General features: G+C 42.6%; 1 protein-coding gene across 1 annotated transcript in view; it reads right to left on the bottom strand.

The window, feature by feature from the left end:
* The window catches only part of THSD4 (thrombospondin type 1 domain containing 4), an 818,615-nt gene that overhangs the window by 13,741 nt on the left and 783,201 nt on the right, over positions 1-21,673 (bottom strand). The window contains exons 10-14 of the mRNA XM_042783252.1: positions 17,338-17,467; positions 16,094-16,298; positions 14,253-14,426; positions 10,418-10,591; positions 271-450 (exon numbers count right to left, since the gene is read on the bottom strand). Of these exons, the coding sequence (XP_042639186.1) occupies positions 271-450; positions 10,418-10,591; positions 14,253-14,426; positions 16,094-16,298; positions 17,338-17,467 (863 nt within the window). The remainder of the gene's footprint in view (positions 1-270; positions 451-10,417; positions 10,592-14,252; positions 14,427-16,093; positions 16,299-17,337; positions 17,468-21,673) is intronic.

Raw genomic sequence — 21,673 nt, forward strand, 5'->3', positions numbered from 1 at the left:
AACAAGATCCCCACTGAAGCTTCAAGTTCACTGCTTCCTGGCCTCTACAATGTAGAAATCAAGACCATCCAATGATCAGGTGTCTTCAACCAAGTAGGCTGAGTCAGACGACACTGTGATAGGAACTAACTGGAGTAGATTGCTGTGGAGAATCTACTCCATGGCTGGGCCCAGTGTTTGGCATGTAGTAGGTTCCCTACAGGTGTCTAGAAGAGGAAAGTGGTGGAATGAGGTACAAACACAATCTCTCTCAAGAGCTCTGTGACTTACCATGCTCCATTCTGTGTTAAACCATTTGGCCCCACAGGGCTTGAGATGGCAAGATTGCTGGCTGGGGGGTTTCTCCAAGAAGGAACATTCATAGGGGTCCAGCACTTCAAAGGTATCTGCATTCTTCCTAACACAAATCACCTCCCTCTGTTGGGTTCCACTCCCACACTCGATGGAACACTGGAGAAAGAAGCAGAGAAAGATGGGTGTGATGGAGAGAGGATGAGAACTACCATCCTTCTAAGGGTCTTTATGGACAATTTCTACAATTAGTTCAGTGGGGAAGAACCCATGGGAACCTGGGAAATGTTTCTAGAGAAGTTGCCTATGGATTCAGATTTTCCTAACAGTTCTGTCTCTGGAATGGAGAGTGGATGCATTGAGTTGCCACAGCTGGAGGATGCTGGTTGTTGAGATCATAGTGCTCTCTGTGCTGAGGCGGAAATTGTTCCCCTTAGACTTCCTGCAGGAATACACCAGTGAGTTAATTTGGGAGTTTCTGTCCAGTGGGCCAGAGTGAAATAATGAACTAATACTCTGGTTTATCTTCTAGTCTCTTAGGGTGGTCACTTGAACGAGTTAGTCTTCCAGAGCATACATACCTGTAGATGAAGGGTTCAATTAAACTTCCCTAAACACATGAAGCTGAGAAAACCTCACACTTGGGACAATGTCCTCTAAGGTCAAGGCTATCCCTTCCCCCAACCAGCAGGAAAGCTTTGACCTGTGTAGGAACTCCCAACACTGAGGCGGCAGACCCTCGTAAAATGGCTGGTCTGGATCTGAGTCCAGGTTCCATCTTAATGCTTGCTAACTTTTCTAGCACCCAGTGACCTTTGCATAGACTTAAAAGCCTGTAACTAAGAAAAAGTTCTTTGTGGTCAAGCCAAGGATAAGGGAAGAATGTTCCTGTGAGGTTCTGACTCCATTAAGCTTATCAGACATGGCTGGAGCTGATCACCCTTAGGAAATATATTATTCCACTACATAGTTTGTTTGTTTTTTTTTAACCAAGGGTCCTTGGGAAAGAATGCTTTGTAGTTGTTTTATAACTACTCTGTACATCCCTGTAGCCACTATACTCCTGCAGTCAACCTGTATAACCAAACCCAAAGACCCATATATGTACTCCAGACCAATCTCCTTTAGTTCCTGGCCTTGAGATATCTCATCTCCAACTGCTTTCCTCACTAAGTACCATTCATAGATTTTGCACTGTTAGTTCCTAACTCTACCATATAAATATACCCTTTTCTCTCCCCCTTGGGAGAAGCATTTAGTTTCACTCTGTGAGATCAGACATTTCACCAGCCAGGACTGCTTTCGAACTTTCAATACATCTCTTTGCTCTACTTTAAAAGAGTACGTGTTCATGACTCTCTGACAGACCACTGATTCCAATCCCAATGTGTTGCTGAAGCTCAGAGGTGGTGCCCACAAAGAAGCCAATCAATTACATGCATTGGCTCATTTTGTTAGTTTCTGGAAATATGCTCATAAATTATCCTATTTAGTGGATATCACTTTGTAAAATGTTTTTTTTTTTTTTTTCTGTTGTTGTTGTTCACATTTGGATTACTCTTAATATTTTTTGATTAAAGCTTTTTAAAGCTGTAATCTATAGACTTTTACACACTTTGAACAATCTACTACTTTATAAAAAGCAAGTAACAATGTCCACAGCCAAAACTCTTAATATCAGATTTGCTGTACGTGAGCATATCATCAAGAAAAAAATAGAAGAGAAAAAATCCACTTACCTACAGAAAAAATTAGAAAACCCCCAAGCCAACAGACTACAAATTGATAACATGGGGGCATGAACTAGCCTGCCTTCCTAAGCCATTACCATCAACAATTTTTGCTTTGCCATGCATTCTTTTTTGCTATCTTCACATACATCCAGAAAGTGATAGGGCTTCTTAATTCACGTTGCTATTTTCTTCCATGTTAGTTTATTTATTGACCTGGTTGTACCTGCTGCCTTTAGACTAGGAGAGACCTCTCAGTACTAAGACAACTGAAGGTTGAAGTAAACCCAGAATTGAAAGAGAAGAAATATGAAGTGCCTGTTGTTGTTGTTGTTGTTATGTGCTGTCGAGTCGGACCCAGGTCATAGTGACCCCTCCTTGGGTTTCTGAGACAGTATCACTATGGAAGTAGATTGCCCAAACTTCATACATAGAGATCAGAGTTTAACAGTGGTTACCAGGGGTGGGAAGAAGGGATCAGTGGGGGAATTACTGTTTAGGAAACCTTGAGCTTTTGTTCATGGGCCTGAAAATTAAGCAAAGGAAACTGGTGATGGTTGCACAACATGACTGATGTAATTGATCTCACTGAATTGTACACATGAAAAATGTAGAAATGGCAAATGTGCTATCTATATTTTTACAACAATACAAATAATTCCAGGCCTGAATAATATAGCCTTGGCAGGATACCTTATGAGTAAGAGTTAAGATACTTTGCCTCTAGAGTAGAAAAAATTCCCTGGACTCGACACACTCCTAGTTTGGTTCAGGGGATCAGGGGAAAATAAACATCTTTCTTCCTCAGTGAAGTAGGACTCTGAAGCCAGAAACCTCCTTGCCTCTGTCTCTCTCTGGACTTGGGTCTCATTCCCTTGGGCTGGCTTTCTCCATGGCCTCAACATGGCCACTGATAGCACCTGAGCTCACAACTTCCCAGTCAGTCTCTTCTCTTAAATCCAAATGAAAAGTCCCAGGAAAGGACTCTGGCTCAGCTTGGGTCACACACCCAACCCTTGGACTAATCACCATGGCCAGGGCGGTGGGGTGTGTAACATGCCAATTCTCATCCAAACCATATGGTTGGAAAGAACATTTATTTGTATATTCTGAAGTCAGATAATGTTTTAGACTTAAACATTATCAATAGATCAGCATGCTTTATTTCATTTTCCTTGGGAGTAATATCAAATTCCCAGGGTGGGGAGGTGCCAGCAGGCTTCAACAATCTTATAAATTTAGAATCAAAACCTCGTCCACATTCAATTATGTCCTGACTCTTTTGGACAATAAACTCCTGTTTCTAATATTAGCAGAAATCAAGGAGGCCTTCCCCAGGGTTCACACCATTCACAGTGCTCTGAGTTAAGATCTAAAGTCAATAAGAGGTCTATAAGAAAAAGAGACATCAAGTCTCATATACTTGGTACAAATGTGGAACCTTAGAGCAGTCAAGGGTCATGTTTGAAAACCCCTTGCTGGGCAAGTGAATAGAGACCTAGGACACACTTGATAACTGATCCCAGCTCTACTTCTCACTAGTTCTGTGATGTGAAGCAAGTCATTTAGCTTCTCTGTGCCTCAATTTCCTCAACTGTAAAATGAAGATAAGAACACACCTCTCAGGTTGGTTCTGAGGTTTTCATGAGATGATATATAACATCAAGGGGGTTACTCGTTACTTGGGACATGGGAAGTGCATAATAAATATTTGTCCCCTTTTCTCCATGGTTATTATTTTCAATGTCAACTCTTTCTATCTCATTATTTATAGTGAAACACTCAGGGCCTAAACCCCCAGAAGAATTCAGAGATTACAATGTCTTGGCAAAGACACAGAATTATTTAGTGATGATGTCTAGACTTGTTTCCATGTCTCCTGACTTCAGCCCAGGGTGCACCCCTGCTGTTCATCCCTGTCCCCAAGAAGACATTTTCATTCCTCCTGCAGATGGAAGCCAGATCTTGGCACAGCATAACCCTTTGCTCCTCTCCTGCCTCCCACTTGTTCACTGTCTGCAGCACTTCATAGAAAATGACATTCTCCTCTTCTGAGAGTGGAATACAGGTGAGCTGAGCCACACTGTACCTTCACTGTGCGTGAACTGCTACGATCTGCTATTACACTTTAACATAGGATGCTTGCCACTGCCTCAGTTTCCCTGCCTATGAAAAATGGTTTTTGGGTGTAACTGGTGTTCTATGCACAGTCACCTCTGCAGGGCTTAAGTCCTAAGTGTTTTATCACCAATAAAGAGAGAGAAATGTTGTTGTTCTTGTTAGTTGCTGCCAAGTTGTTACCAACTCACGGAGACCCCTGTGTGTCAGAGAGAACTGCTCCACGGGATTATCAAGGCTGTGATTTTCAGAAGTACATTACCAGGCCTGTCTTCTGAGGTGCCCTTGGATGGGTTTGGACTGCTAGCTTTTTGCCTTGGTTAAGTCAAGCAGTTAACCACTTGTGTCAGCCAGGGACTTTGAGAAATAGTTGGCATTAAAAAGAATAAGCACGAAGAAAAGGGAACTAATATTTGCTAACTGTGTCCTAAGAAATGAGTAACTCCCTTAATGCATAGCATCTCATGAAAACCTCTGAAACAACCTGGGAAGCATGTTCTCATCCTCATTTTACAGATCAGGAAATGATCATGATTAACCGGAGAGGTTAAATGACTTTCCTCAAGTCAGAGAGCTAATGAGAAAAACAGCTGGGACCTGTTACCAAGTATGTTCACCTCTGATATTCACTGGAGTGGCATTGGAGCTGCTTGAATTCTCTTTCCTTCTGAATTTTCTTACTGATAATAATAAAAAACGCAATGCACTGCCATGGAGTCGGATCTAACTCATACAAATCCCTCCTTGGGTTTCTGTATCACTACAGAAGTAAATTGCCCAGCCTTCCTTCTGAGGAGTGGCCATGTTAGTTTATTTATTGACCTGGTTGTACCTGCTGCCTTTAGACTAGGAGAAACCTCTCAGTACTAAGACAACTGAAGGTTGAAGTAAACCCAGAATTGAAAGAGAAGAAATATGAAGTGCCTGTTGTTGTTGTTGTTATGTGCTGTTGAGTTGGACCCAGGTCATAGTGACCCCTCCTTGGGTTTCTGAGGCAGTATCACTATGGAAGTAGTTTGAACCACCAGCCTCTGGTTAGCAGTCAAATGCCTTAGGCACTACGCTATCAGAGCTCCCTTTCTTATTGATAGGCGGATTATAAAAACATTAAAGAAAATTTGAAAACAAGTATTTCCTCATGCTGTTTATAGAAAATGTTCATATATTTTCATATTCTGGTCTTCACGTGCCATTCTATTATAAACACTTTCTTCATCAACCTAACTGTCACTGTTAGTGTAACATAATAGTTGACTGAGTTGTGATGTACCATCATATTCCTAAACATTCTGTTGTCATGCACATCACTGTTTAAAAGGCCTTTTATTTTTTCTTTTGTTGGTTATTTCTTTAACATGAATTCCCAGGAATAGGGTGACTGGGTTAAGGCAAATGAACATTTTAACGGTTCTTGACTTTTATTGCTTTCCAAAAGGGTTGTATCAATTTACAAGGACATTTTTTTCAGGCTCTGTTCCCCACCCCTAAATTTTATGTATTTTGTTGAGAATATACACAGCAAAACATATACCCATTCAACCGTTTCCACCTGTAGAATTTGTTGTTGTTATTTGCCATTGAGTTGGACCCAACTCATAGCAACCCCTCCTTGGGTTTCCGAGGCAGTATCACTATGGAAGTAGATTGCCCAACATTCCTTCCGAAGAGTGGCTGGTGGGTTTGAACCACCAGCCTTCTGGTTAGCAGTCAAGTGCCTTAGGCACTATGCTACCAGAGCTCCCCAAAACACAGCTACCCCTGATACCCAAACTTACGGTAAGTTTCTCATTTAGGTCCTAGCAATCAATGTCTTTAATAACAGTCCTATAACCCTTTGCCCTTGAGCCAGATCTAACTCATAGCGACCCCTCCTTGGGTTTCCGAAGCAGTATCACTATGGAAGTAGATTGCCCAACCTTCCTTCTGAGGAGTGGCTGGTGGGTTTGAACCGCCAGCCTTCTGGTTAGCAGTCAAATGCCTTAGGCACTACGCCACCAGAGCTCCCCCTGTACAATTTAGTGACATTGATTACATTCTTTGAGTCGTGCAACCATTCTCACCCTCTTATTGAGTTGTTCCTCCATCATTAATATAAACTCACTGCCCCATAAGGTTGCTATTTAATCTTTCAAGTTGCTGTTGATCCCATACAGATATTTCTTAAAAGAGTATAGTACTCAAGGCAGATTGCTTTTTTTTTTACTAGTTAAGCTAAACTATTGTTTGGTTTTAAGATGACTTCAGGGGATATTTTTGGTTTACAGTTTAAAAATGATCTCAGGGCAATAGTTTCAGGCATTCATCCACTCTCTTGGCTCCAGAAAGACTAGAAGAGTCCATGAGAATTTGAAATTTTGTTCTACATTTCCACCCTTTTGACCAGGATTTTTTTATGGAATCTTTGATCAAAATGTTCAGTAATGGTAGCCAGGCACCATCCAGTTCTTCTGGTCTCAGGGTGAAGGAGGCAGTTGTTCATGGAGTCAGTTAGCCACACATTCCATATCTTCCTTTTATACCTGACTCTTCTTCCTCTGTTGCTCCAGGTGAATAGAGACCAATTGCTGTGCCTTTGGATAGCCGCCTGCAAGTTTTTAAGACCCTAGGCACCATACAATGAAGTAGGAGGTAGAATAGAAGCACTAAACATGTTATTAGGCCAATTAACTGGGATGTCTCATGAAACCATGACCCTAAACCACCAAACCAAGGAACCAAATCCCATGAGGTGTTTGATTGTACATAAGCAGCTTCAGCAGCTACTTTTTTTTTTTTTTTGGGGGGGGGTTGTTTTTGTAAATATATCTAATACACAACTTTTGCCAATTCGACATTTTACAGGTGTACAATTTATTGACAGCAATGACAATGCTTAGCTGTGCAACTCTACCCTAAATCAATGTGATTTTTCCATCACCATTAACCCTCCTTTACTCCCCTTGCTTGTCCTTGGAAACCACTAATGAACTCTGTTCTCTCTATATATTTGCCTTTTCTTGTCTGTTCATGTAAGTGGGGTCATACAATACTTATCTTTTTTGTGATTGGCTTATTTCACTTAGCATAATGTCTTCAAGCTCCATCCATACTGTAGCATGTATCAAGACTTCATTTCTCCTACTAGCTGAGTAGCATTCCATTGTATGTATGTACCACATTTAGTTTACTCATTTATCCGTTAATGGGCATTTAGGTTGTTTCCACTTTTTGGCTATTGTGAATAGTGCTGCAATGGACATTGGGTGTACAAGTTTATTTTGAGTATCTGCTTTCAAGTCTTTTGGATATATACCTAGGAGTGGAATTGCTAGGTCATATGGTAGTTCTTTTTCATTTTGTTGCAGAACTGCCACACTGTTTTCCACATCAGCTGTACCATTTTGCATTCCTACCAGCAAAGGATAAAGGTTCCAATTTCCGTACATCCTTGTCAATATTTGTTATTTTCTTTTTTTATCTTAACCATCTTCGTGGGATTGAAATGGTGTCTTATTGTGGTTTTGATTTGCATCTCTGATGGCTAATGATGCTGAGCATCTTTTCATGTGCTTGGTGGCCATTCAGCTGTCCTCTTTGCAATGTCTATTCACCTTCTTTGCCCATTTTATGATTAAGTTATTGAAGTTTTATACAGATTTTAGTTATTAGATTCTTGTTGGCTCTATGGTTTCTGTGTTAGACTGGGTTCTCTAGAGAAACAAGCCAGTAAAGTATATATGCCTATCTATCTATCTATCTATCTATCTATATAGCCATATATCTATATCTATATCTATCTATCTATCTATCTATAGAGAGAAATTTATCTTAGGAAAATGGCTCACACACTTATAGAAGCTGGCAAGTCCAAAGTTCCTGGATCAAACGTCAGGCTGGAGGCTTTTCCACGTCAAGCTGGAGGATTTTTCCCGACTCTTGTGACTGCAGAGGCTGTGGAGTTCAAGGCTGGCAGGCAGTACACCGGCTGTTGACTCCAACTAATGACAAATCCAAGATCTCCAGGCTGAATGGTGGACTGTTCACTCATGGACAGTTGTAGGCAGCACAACAGAATCCCGATCCACAGAAGAATGTCTCTTTTCCCAGGATGTCCTTGGATATACTGAAAGCAGGCTACACCCTTAGGGAAACTCCCTTTCAACAGATTGCCTGCTCAAAACATAATCATCTGATCCCATCATGAGAATAACCACATCACAACAGCGTAAATCACACAGAATTGTGGTCCAGCCAAGTTGACACACAGCTCCAACTATCACAGTTTCCAAACATATTCTTCCAGGCAGCACTTTGTATTTTCACTTTTTTGGTAAAGTATTTTGATGAGCAAATGTTTTTAATTTTTATGAAAGCCCATTTATTTGTCTTTTGCTATTTGTGTTTTTATTATGTTGTTAGGTGCCGTCAAGTCGTTTCCTACTCATAGCGACCCCATGCACAGCAGAACGAAACACCGCCTGATCCCGCGCCAGCTCCACGATCCTTGCTATACGTGAGCCCATTGTTGCAGCCATCGTGTCAATCCATTTCATCGAAGGTCTTCCCCTCCTTTGTCGACCCTCTACCTTACCAAGCATGACATCCTTCTCCAGGGAATGGTTATTAGATTCATTTTTATTATAGTATCATATAATCCATTATTGAAAGTTAAGCCAGACAGCATTGACCCTATTTGTTCTTATAGGAATTTTATAGTTTTCATGTGCACTTTCAGGTCCTTAATCCATTTTGAATTTGTGTTTGTGTATGATATGAGGCATGGATCCTGTTTCATTTTCCTGTGTGTAGAAATCCAATTTTCCCAGTACAATATATTGAAGAGACTCTTCTTTCCTCTTTGAATGGACTTAGCACCCTTGTCAAAAATCAGTTGACCATAGATATGTGGGTTTACTTCTGGATTCTCAATTCTATTCCGTTGGTCTATGTGTCTATTGTTACACCAGCACCAGGCTGTTCTGATTACTGTGGCTCTATAATGCAACAGACAGCATGGTTTAACATCAGGAAGTTGGTGTTCTCTTACCTTGTTTTTCTCTTTCAACATTGCTTTAATTATTTGGGGCCTCTTGCCATTTCATATAAAGTTGAGGATTAGTTTTTCTATTTCTATAAAGAAGGTTATTGGAATCTTGGTTGAGATTGTGTTGAATCTATAATGTTGACATGTTAACAATATTTAGTCTTCCAATTTATGAACATGGGACACGTGTTATAGTTTTCATTGCATAAGTCCTTCCCATCTCTGATTAAATTTATTCCAAGGTATTTTATTCTCTTAGATGCTATTGTAAATGGAATTGTTTTCCTAATTTCCCTCTCAGATTTCTCATTGCTGGTGTATAGCAACCCATGTGATTTTTACTTAGGCTTTGTACCCTACAACTTTGCTAACTCCTCTATTAGCTCTAGAAGTTTTCTCATGGACTCTTTGGAATTTTCTACATAGAGGATCATATTATCCACAAATAGAGACAGCTTTACTTTCTGTTTTAAAGCTACTTAAAAGAGAAAAAAAAAAAAAATTCTACATGGAGCCAAAGGTCCTGACGATATGTGAATCATGATCATTAGCTGGAGTATCCTCAGAAAACCAGCCAGACCTGGGAGCCAAGAGTAAGTGATTCAAATGCTGGTGGTAATTATAACAGGGCAATAAGAGGGAACACTCTTTCCCACCTTTTTTTTTTTTTTAATGAGTTCATGTTCAATTTTGGAACAGTGGGAAAAATTAATTGATCAGTTAAATAAAATTATTAAAGTATTCAGTAGTGTCTGTTCATATAATGAACAACTTTAATTTTTTCTATTTCTGCTTCTGACACTGTCAAATACTGATAAAACTGCCTTTATTAACAACTGTGGGTTTATTAGCAGCTACCTCCTATTGTATTATAGGGTTTGTTATATGCCATGCACTGTGCTAAATACTTACTGTACATTACTTCATTTAGCCTTCATGTAACCTCAAAAGGTACTGTCATGACTAGCATTTTATGGACAAGGAAATCATGCTGGGCCATAAGCTCCTCGAAGGCAGGAATATTTGTTTTGTTCATTGATGTACCCCATATGCCTAAAACAGCACAGATTAGGTGTCCAATCAATGCTGTTGACTGCCTGGGACTCCAAGAGTAGCTTCTCCAGGGTCATGGTAGCCAGTGGTAGAGCTGGGGTTCAGACCTGGTATGTGACACCAAGGCCTGGGTTCCTGACCCCTTTGCTATGCTGCTGCTTGCCAGAGACAGACAGAAATGCACCCAGTTCTGGCCACTCACCTGGCTCCAGCTCCCAGCAAACCATTCCACCTTGCCAGTGCAGGGGCCATTGTCACAAGGGGTGGCCTCTGCTGGGCGGTTGTTCCCACAGCCCTCCAGGGGCAGGCTGCTGATGTGGTTGGTCATGCACACCACTGAGCGTGTCCGCACGCCGGCCCCACACTCCGCTGAGCACTGTAAGACAGAAGGGGGTGCGTTGGCAAGGAGGCCCACAGCAGGTTCCCAAGTCACTTCCAAAAGGTGCAAAGGATGACTCAACACCTTGTTTTCCTACCTACTCTCTCTCAGACTTTTTGACAACCTCTTACTCATCGCCTGGCTATTTTCCACCCTACTCCATTACGGGGAACCCCTAGGTGGTGTGAATAGTCAATACGCTCAGCTACTAACTGGATGTTTGTGGCTCAAGTCCACCCAGAGGTACCTCAAAAGAAAGGCCTGGTGATCTACTTCTGAAAAACCAGCCTTGAAAACCATATGGAGCACAGTTCTTCTCTGACACACATGGGGTCACCATGAGTTGTAACTGACTCTATGGCAACTGGCATTGGTAACTCCATTATGGGATGTCAGTATGGCAATCCCCCCCATCTTGGATTTTCTAGGACTGTCTTAATTCCAAATATTCTATTCCAGTGTTGGTATAAATACACTTATATTTGTCAGACTATCCGTCCTGTTTTTCATTTTCAAAAATATACTCATCAGAAGAAGAATGAGTACGCAAAAACTCAGGCCTCTATCTACTGGCACTGTTGCTGTTGTTGGTGCTGTTGAGTTAATTTCGATTCATCGTGACCCCATGTGATGGAGTAGAACTGCCCATAGGCTGTAATCTTTATGGGAGCTGACTGCCACATCTTTTTCCTGTGAAGTCACCAGGTATGTTCAAACCACCAACCTTTAGGTACACATCTGAGCGCTTAACCATTGTGCCACTAGGCCTCCCATGCCAAACCCTAGCATTGCCTTTCCTTGGTCTCGTGAACTTGGACAAGTTCTTTAACTTTTCAGAGCCTATGAGGGTAAATACAAATCTAAACTATAGATAATTTTCTCTGATGTAAAAAAAGAGACTCCCTACTACCCTTTCTCTTAGAGTATTTACTTTGGAAACCTTGTAATTATAATTTTTCTTTTGCCTCTTTTGAGAAATCCTCCTGAAATGCTAAATAAGCCAGTGTTAGAAGCCAGGAATGTTTCCTCAAGGACTTGGGAGCCATCTCATTAACATGTGATCAGTAAGGAAGACAGCCCCCACCTCTTGGCTTGGGTGGGAGGGTATGAGCCTAACTTCCGCAGGCGCTGATCTGTAAACCTACCTCCTGTCATAAAGACATATTGTTGTTGTTGTTGTTATGTGCTGTCAAGTTGGACCCGACTCAGCGACCCCTCCTTGGATTTCTGAGGTAGTACCACTATGGAAGTAGATTGCCCCATCTTCCTTCTGAGGAGTGGCTGGTGGGTTTGAACCACCAGCCTTCTGGTTAGCAGTCAAGTGCTTTAGGTGCTACGCTACCAGAGCTCCCATAAAGACATGAGAAAGGTGTTATTTCTTTGGATAAAGGCAATTAAACACTGGTGGCATTCCTACCTCCCCCTTTTCCCCCCCACCCAATACTTTGCTGTTGAGTTGATTCCAAATCACAGCAACCTTACAGGATAGAGAACTGCCTCCAGGTGAATTTAGGATAAACAAAGCGTGACAAATGGTGCTGTCAAGTTCTCTTATTTGAGGACTAGTTATTGTATAAGGAGCCCTGGTGGTGCAGTGGTGTGATAGGTAAGGTTACGTGTCAACTTGGCTGGGCTTGTTTTTGAGTGGCTGGGCAGCTGGATGTAGTCATTCCCCGTGGTGAGATTGGTAATCAGCTCCATGGTGGAATCTACTGGAGCAGCTGAGTAGCTGCCTTAGGGATGCGGTCTGCTTCCAGCATATAAGGAGAAGCATTGAGAAAGGTCTCTAGTTTTTGGCATGCTTAGAGACCCTGAATGTAGCCAAGTCTTCATTCAGCAGCTTGCCATGTTGTCTGCCGATCTTGGGACTATCTCTGGCTTGAATTAGTGGCCTGCCATGTTGTTTGGTAATATTAGGACTGTGCCATTTTATTTGTTGACCTTGGGTTTGTCAGCCTCAGCAGCAAGCAGCTGCCTGAGTGAAGAGACACCTCTAGCTCCAGTGAGCCGAGAACAAGAGGCAGAGTTGAAGCCCAAGGTTGAGGGGCTTTTACTCAGCCCCCAGAGCTTGGCACTCTGAACTCTGACTTCTAGCCTCCAAACTGTAAGAGAATAAATTCCTATCTGTTAAAGCCATCCACCTACAGTATTTCTGTTAAAGCAGCATGAAGTAACCAAAACAAGTGGTTACATGCTCAGCCGTTGACCAAAAGGTCGGCTGTTGAAACACATCAGCTACTCTGTGGGAGAAAGATGTGGCAGTCTGCTTCTGTAAAGATTATAGCCTTGGAAACCCTATGGAGCAGTTCTACTTTATTACCATAAAATCAGAATCCACTTGATGGCAGTGGGTTAGTCATCATGTACCTTTGAGACATGTATGAAACAGGTTACATCTACTTGGCTTTGTGATCTTTTAACAGGTTGCCTGCAATGTATCACATTCTGGTTGAATGCTTATTCAAAAATAAAAGCACTTTGTGGAGATGTTTTCTGGGTTGGGAGCAGATTCTGTTTTTAATTATATTTACCAACAAGCCTGTTTCCTCACTTATCACATGGCATTAAAAACCACCTCCTCATCTGGGAAGGAGCCCAAGTGGCACAACAGTTAAGCACTTGGCCATAAACCAAAAGGTTGGTGGTTCAAACTCAACCAGTAGCTCTGCAAGACAAATACCTGGTAATTTGCTCCCATAAGGACTATAGCCTAGAAAATCCTACGTGGCAGTTCTACTCTGTCATGGGGTCACTATGAGTCAAAAGTGACTTGATGGCACCTAAGGACAACAATCTCATCCAGGCACTGTGAGGATAACTGAAGAAGCATGGAAGGCACTTGGTGACCAACCCTGAGCAGGTGCTGTTCTCTTTAGAAAGTGAGTAACCTAAGGGCAGAGTCCCCATCTATCTATTCACCACGATCATTTCCCCAATGCTGAGTCAAAAGCCTGGCACATATTTGTTGAACCAAATCAGTTTCCTCCTATTGCTTGCATTTCTGAAGCTTTGCTTTCATGAATTAGAGTGATGATATCATTCCTGGGGGCAGGCCACATTACTGGGAGGGAAACATTATGTGAAAGGTTTTGAGTTATAAGAAGTAGGGAAAGGGCCTGTCCCTATTGTATGCCAAGACCTCACAAAAATGGATGAAAGATGTGATATCATTAGTTAATTTATTTAGTACTTTATTATTTAGCATTCATGGGGAGTATTAAAGAGAACAAACCAAACCCACTGCCATTGAGTCAGTTCCAACTCACTGCAACCGCATAGGGTTTCCAAGGCTGTAAATCTTTACGGAAGTAGATTCCTTCATCTTCCTCCTGTGGAGAAGCTGGTGAGTTTGAACTACTGACCTTCTGGTTAGCAGCCAAATAAATACCTTACCCACTGTGGCACCAGAGCTCCTTCTAAACAGAATGTAACTAACTTTTTCACACCCTTTCCTAAAACTTAGAGCCCCTCAGCTCATTTAAGGACCTGAGGTCCACAATCATTCACTTCCAGGATGTTTATTACACATTCAGAAACCACTCTTAGTGATTTGTCTAGGGTCAATGTCACCTGGAGACATTCAGCTCCTCCCTATCTGTCCAGCAGGAACCTTGGTCTCTGGCTCCAGAGAACCCCCATGGCCTGCTGCCAAGCTCACCCTTTCACTCCAGTCTGTGAGGAACCAGCTCTTTGCACAGGGCCCCATGTCACAATTCTCAATGTCATTGGGCCGGAGCTTCATGTTGCATTCCTCGTCGTCCACCACGTCCCCGATGTTGCTCACACACTTCACATCTCGAGTCCTCTGTCCTACTCCACAGGGCACTGAGCACTAAAACAGAATAAGCCTGCATCAGTGGAAAGTTTGATCTCCAAGAAAGAAGGGCTTATCTGTTATGGTGGCCTCATCCTTTGTCCACTGTGTCATGAACTGTGATGAGGGCTCCCTGTAATGCAACTAACTACCTGGGGGAGGATATGAACCCTAGGAAATGTCACAACCCTTTTCACTAAGGCTTTCTTAAATATCTTTCCTACCTTGCCCTTCTGGGCCTCAGTTTTGTCATCTGTAAAATGGGAGAGCAAGATCGGAAGGAGTTGGATCCACCAGCAATTGTCAGCCTTCCCCCCAGTGTGGCTCTGAGGGCAATGAGGTTCTTATGCACACAACTCCCATGGGCTCACCCTTAAAGTCAGCCATGGTGATGCACATTAGCCTTGACCCTGTCTCCTTTGTTACCACCTCAAAAAGCAAGGCATCTCAAATGCAATGAGTAAGAGTGATAAAAGGATGACTTTCAGTGTGTTTTAATTGGTTAAAAAAAAAGCAAAGGATAAATTTTCTTCTAGTATTATTATTAGTAACAAAGTACTCATGACCCCTTATACTTGTATGTTGGGGAGCTGATTGAAAAACGTTGGACTGGATGGAGTCTCAAGTCTCTTCTCTCTTCTTCACTTGGTGTTTGAGGGTCTTCACTTGGAGACCCTTTCTAATATATTGATATGGAATTTAGCAGTCACTGAATTTGGCAATGTTTGGATGACATTGGGCAAGAATGGGATGAGGAGAAAATAACTTTACTCTTATTGCAATAGGATTTTTTTTTTTTTTTCCCACAGAAATTCTGCTGGTCTCATAGTTCACAAATCAACATGATTTTGTATTTCTCTGAAAGAGAAAGATCCATAAAATCATTGGCCATTAAATTGCACATGCCAGAGGGTGATAAGGATTAAAAAATGAAGATATGAAATTTGCTCTCAAATAACCTCATCTAGAGGGGTGCTCTGGCAGAGAAAGAGTATCTTAGTCAGCAAAAGGAGGGGGACAAGCAGGGGATGGAGTGACTCATTCTGCAGGGACTTCACAAGGGGCAGGAGCTCTTGAGATGGGCCTTGAAGGCTGAGTAGGAGCTCATCGGAGGAAATGCTGGGGACAGGTGGAGGGAACAGCATCAACAAGGGCAGGGAAGTATGAAGGGTATGGGGTGTCTTGGGAAGAAAAGCAGGGTTTCTGGGACTGAGGATGTGGGGATCAGTATGAAATAAATATCCCTAGGAAGGGATGTTGGAGATTGGGAAATTCCTCAGAGGAATTCCATCTCATCTGCTGTGGAGGTGGGCAATGGGAGCTGTCAAAAGTTGTAAAGCTGTGTTTTAGAGCCAGTCTCTCAAATGTTCATGCGCATACATGATTATGCAGGAAGCAGGTTAAAAGCAGAGTGCGCTGGGGTGGTGTCCGAGACGTTGCACATCTAACATGGCTGTGAGGGTCAGACACACCACAGTGGGAGCACAGCAAGTGGCTTAATCTAAAACCACAGCAAAAACTTGCTTTGGGACTGCTGAGCCATGGACACATCCCGCAGTTTGCAAAACAGGCCACCCCAAACCCCATGGGATGACTTCGCCCCTGGAGAACTTAGCCCATCTTGGGTCTTGGTGGGGAAGGTGGGAGCGTGGTGGGGGTCTTGGTGCAGAGCCACCCAGCCGTACCGAGGTCCAGTCCGTGCGGATCTGCCACTCACTGCAGATCTTGAGCTGGCAGGTGCTGGTGGTCTCAGGCTTCTCCAGGTGCTGGCAGCGGTAAGGCTGCACTGTCAGGCTGCGGTTGGCATACACCTGGCGGCACAGGACCTGGCGATGCTGCATGCCCAGGCCACAGGTTTTGCTGCACTCGGACCATTCCCCGATATCCCAGCTAGCTCAGGAACAAGAGAGCAGCAAGAGAGAACCTTCGATCAACAGGAAGACAGTGGGAGACCCCCAACAGTTTACACAGAATCTTTGGAACCACTACGGGTGACCCTCAGAGCGAGCCTTGCTTAAAACCCACCCTCTGACCCTTTAAGGAACGTAACTGTTCCATATATTACTGACTATCGATGAGGGCCTGTCCAGATGGTAAAGCTACAGAAAATGGAGAAGGCATAGATGCTCTTTATCCAGTAGGAAAAACAATCCCAAAGATTCATTTTATTGCCCTGTAGAACAAGAACCAGTTTTGGAACTAAGACATCTCCCAGGGTTCATTATTTTTTCATTAACTACTTTCCATCACAGTTTCCTATATTCTCCTTTGTCATTAAGGAGTTCTGGTGGCATACTGCTTAAGGTATTTGACTGCTAACCAGAGGGTTGGCAGTTCAAACCCACCAGCCACTCTGTGGAAGAAAGATGAGGCAATCTACTTCCTTAAAGATTTACTGCCTTAAGTGTGAACCTGAATGTAGCCTATATATATAAAACCAAACCCACTGCCATTGAGTCGATTGTGACTCATAGTGACTCCCACTGGGTTTCTAAGGTGGTAAATCATTATGGAAGTAGATTGCCTCATCTTCCTTCCATGGAGGGCTGGTGGGTTTGAACTGCCAGCCTTCTAGTTAGCAGTCAAATGCCTTAGGCACTGCACCACCACAGCTCCTCAATGTAAAGTTATGGATGTTAGTCAATAACGTGCCAATATCGGTCCATCAGTTTTAACAGCTGGACCACAAGAATGATGATGTTAGTCACAGGAGACACAGTGTGTCTCCACAGGAGGAGAGGGGGCATTGAGAACTCTCTGTGCTTTATGTACAATTTTTCTGTAAACCTAAAACAGCTAAACAAAATCAGGTCTATTTTTTTAAAAAACAGAACCTGAAAAAATACATGAAATCTGCTATTAAGGCCCTATCCACAAGCAACCAGAAGTGACTTGATAGTAAGTGACTTAAATGGAGAGTCTGTCTTACAAAGCTGGGCAAGGGAAGATGTTGCAGGACTCCTCCTCGGGGGTCGGCTTCATGCTGGAGTCACAGTAGCTCTCCGGGACCTCTTTGTGAGTGTTTCGGTTCACACAGCGAAAAATAGGATACTGTGATCCTGCAATGACAATGACAAGCACAACATTTGCAATACAGTCCCACACACTCGAACGATGGGTGCAGATGCACAGAGAGGGGATTTCAGAGGCCAGTGTCTTTACCCATCCAAGTGCTGGTGAAGACACAACACACAGACAGTGAGGAGACTCCATGCACATGCTCCCTCCTTCATGTATGCACTCACTTCTGCTACACATCTTTGTAGCTTTGCTGGGGTAAGACACAGTCCCTGCCCTCAAAGAGCTTATGTGTGGACAGGGTCTGAACATGTTGAAAAGCAGATAAAAATGATTTTCACAACAGTTCAAGGTATTAGGGGAGTGACTATAAAATGAACACAAATAGTAACTGCTTGAAGGTTCTCTGTAGGCAGCAAGGAGAAAGGTCCTAGATGAGTCCAGCTGGGTCCCAGGGAGAGGCTCAGTTTGGGTAAGTGTGTGCATGTGTGTTTGGATGGAGGGGGCTGTCTAGGTCACTGAACTGGACAAAAGTGCCCAACAGACTGGCTTGGGAGTGCCAGGTACAAGTAAGAGAGGAAGAGCATCCAGTTAGGTTGAAGCAGAGATGTAAGAAGTTTCAAGGGAGGCTAGAAGAGCAGCTGAACCCCCCTCAACTTCCTCTCTTTTAATGCGTTTTGCACATTCTTCTACTAAAGGACTGATCTAACGGTATTGAATTATTTGACTGTGTGTCTGCTTCCCATGACACTGTGAGCTTCTCAGCAACAAGACTAGTTCGTGTTCATCCCTGTAATACAGTCCCTACAGTAGTGTTGTTTGCTGTTGCTATGTGCCCTCCAGTCGGACCCGACTCATAGCGACCCCTCCTTGGATTTTCGAGGCAGTATCACTACGGAAGTAGATTGCCCCATCTGCCTTCCGAGGAGTGGCTGGTGGGTTTGAACCGCCAGCCTTCTGGTTAGCAGTCAAGTGCCTTAGGCACTATGCTACCAGAGCTCCTAGTGCCTTAGTGTTGTTGTTGTTATTTGCCATCGAGTCGGCCCCGACTCATAGCGACCCCTCCTTGGGTTTCCGAGGCAGTATCACTACGGAAGTAGGAATGCCCAACCTTCCTTCCGAGGAGTGGCTGGTGGGTTTGAACCGCCAGCCAAGTGCTAAATAAAAGTCTTCAATGAATATTTATCAGAGATTTAATAATTTGTTTTTATTACTTTGCTAAAAAAACCAGTCACTACCTGAGTTTTTTTGAGATACACAACCTAGTCTCATCGACTTCATAAAGAGAAATCTATTTTGCATAAAAAGGCAGAATTTGATAAGGAGAGTGTCTAGCTTTCAAGTGTCAATTAAAAAGTGAAAAAAAAAAAAAAAAAAAAAGCAACGCTAACCTCTCTCTGCTGCCACCTGGTGGCAGCACTAGCATATTAACCATGGATGTTTATTAAGTGAGAAATGTAACCAGTTGAAGTGCAACCCAACCACCTGAAGAGTAAGACACTTCTTCACGAAAACACGCTCCACCCCAAAGTTCAGGCCAGTACACAGTTCTGGAGGGCAGAAAACTATCATTTATTTTACATCTCTGTTTTATCTGTTAATCTTTTATATAGCATTTATATCTTCTGAATCTTTACCTTGACTCAATTTTAATTGCAACTTGAGGGATAACTTAATATAAGAGTCTAAATACTTCATCAGCCACGAAAAGTACCTCAGTGCTTCCTTAAACCAATCTTATGTGACACACTGAGCCAGAGGGTAGTTTTTGTAAGAAACTTGACAGTTTGTAAGACAGTTTTGAAGTTGGAACAATCACTTATCTAAATTACTTTTGCAGTAAAAATTTACAATGTAGCTATAACTTGGGACCATTATTTAAAATAACATTCCAATTAAGCATACTTATTAGCTGAGCAAAAAGCAGTACTGACCATAAAACTAATGGGAAGCCAAAACATTTATGGAATTAAATTTTGTCCAGCTACGTATCTGCTTCCATTAAGAGATTTTTAAATTAAATCCAACAAACATTTAACACATAATATCCACAAGGCATTGTGCTGAGTTATAAAGAAAAATTAGACTTGGTTCATGGCTTGCAATGTACGCACTTGGGAGCCAGCTGCTAACGGATTATGGACAGAGCCCATTAATTAGCCTATTCTTTCCCCTCCAGACAAATTGGGTTTAACTTTAGCACTTATCAGTGTGTGGACTGGAAAGCAAAAGTGCCTACTGTTCCAGAATCTCCATGTACTTCTTACTTGAGAATGCATTAAGTTGCTTACTGATCACCCAAAGTTTCCTAGGACATCTTGATTCCAAAGAGTCTGTCCAATTGCCCTATAAGTCACCAATAGACCATCACCACCTAAACTTGCTTTCTCAGACCATCTACTGCTCCAACGGCATAAAAATTCTCTGCCGGGCTGACTGCTGACTCGGAGTTTGGACACACACCCACCCACCCTGTGTGCTGGGGACACACCAGGCTGTTCTCTCCAGATGACCAGATGGCTCCTTCCCAACCTTTGACATGTGTCACTCAAATAAGGGGAATATTCAATGTTTTTAGCTAAAAGGGTAATAGATTACCATAGGACTAGTCTGGCCTTGGAAAGATGGGTCCTGCTTGGGGTTGCTTTGGCCATCCACCCTTTTATTGGCTTTACAGCACACAGTCTGGGGTCCAGCCCCAGTGGATAGCCAAGAAAATGAACACCAAGGCTCTCTCTCTGATGGTGAAAACAAAACAAAACAAAACAAAACAAAAAAACGGAATTATCATTATTGGCCCAGAGGCTACAATTTCTCTCTTTCTTTGGGTCAGTTCCAATTTCTGAAGAAAGGGAGACTGTCACTTAAAATGGCACCTTGGCACCTCTTTAGGGTCCAAGCATGCGATTCAATTATTCCCCTAATTGGGAGCTAGCAAGAATGAGATGGTGAGATCAGGTGCTGGCTGGGTTTCAGGCAGCAGGAAAAGTCTGGGATCGGTTCAGTTGGGTTTTGTGTTGGGCATATTGATTGAAATAGAAGGATGCTGGCTTGGAAGAGGGAAATGTATGGCAGGTAGTCAGTGGAAATAAAACGAAGGATGTTGGTGAGTTCAGGGAGAAGTGTAGAGAGGTCAGTGAGATGTTATACAAGAGAGACAAAGTAAAAAGCAAGAAGAAAATTGATTAATTCTTGTCTTGGAACTCGAGCAATCAACCAAGCCAAGCAGAGAGTTTGACCAGGTGCACAGAGGTCTGGGCCAAGCATCAGCCACTCCTGTATACCTGGCAACAGGGCGCCTCCCAGTGGTGATGATGTTATGAAAGCATTTCAAAAAAGAGAAATGTTGATCTTAGAGGCATAGAAATGTGGGATAAGGCAGCTCCACTTAAGGGATGAGTCTGGAAGAGGATCTGTGCTGGGACCACTGGCAAAATCACAGGAGAAGGATTTGGGTTGTGCATAAAGTCGGACAGTGCTGGCTGGCCTGTGAGTTCTTGGTCATGGAACACTTGTTGCTCCTGTTGACTTTGGTCTCAGTCTGTCGTAAGATGAACTAAATGTGTGCATGCACACTACCTCACCTGCGCTGGACATCCAACAGGGAGCAAACTTTAGAGGGAGCAAAGAAGGGGTGTCTACAGGGACTGCATCCATTTGCATATCTGGTTTATGTCACATGGAAACAAAAAGGAGTTAGGATTATCAGAGAAAGAAGGCTTAGGGGAACAGTGGATCCTTGTTTTTATTTCAGCATCACTTTGGCCTGAACATGAGTGCTGGTATTAGGGTAAAAAAAGAAGATGGATGTGTCATCGCAGGCATTCTGAGTGGCAGATGCTAAGAGTATGTGTGGGTGCACATGCATGTATGTGTACATATATGTTAAGTATTTAAAGTGGATATTGTGGATGCTAAATCCTGTAACTCATAATCTAGTAAGAATCCACATACATACACAAAATAATAGCAATGCAAGTGAGAAGTGCTATCTTAGAATACTAAACAAAATAATAAAGAAATCTGGAAAAAAATCCTTCCATTTTGAAAACATTCATCCACTTTCTTTATGCTACTCATGGAATGTGAGTAATGATGATAATAGACTTGTATAGCCAAGATACAATGGAAATGTAAAATATACCCTTGTATCTCTTCTAGGAGCTCATATATTCCATATCTGAAGAGTGGTGACAACATATTCATCCATTCAGGAAACATCTGAGGAGCATCTACTATTTATTTGC

Source organism: Orycteropus afer, unplaced genomic scaffold (genome assembly GCF_000298275.1).
Source record: "Orycteropus afer afer isolate SDZICR_OR568_19922 unplaced genomic scaffold, OryAfe1.0 scaffold00015, whole genome shotgun sequence".
Lineage (NCBI taxonomy): Eukaryota > Metazoa > Chordata > Mammalia > Tubulidentata > Orycteropodidae > Orycteropus > Orycteropus afer.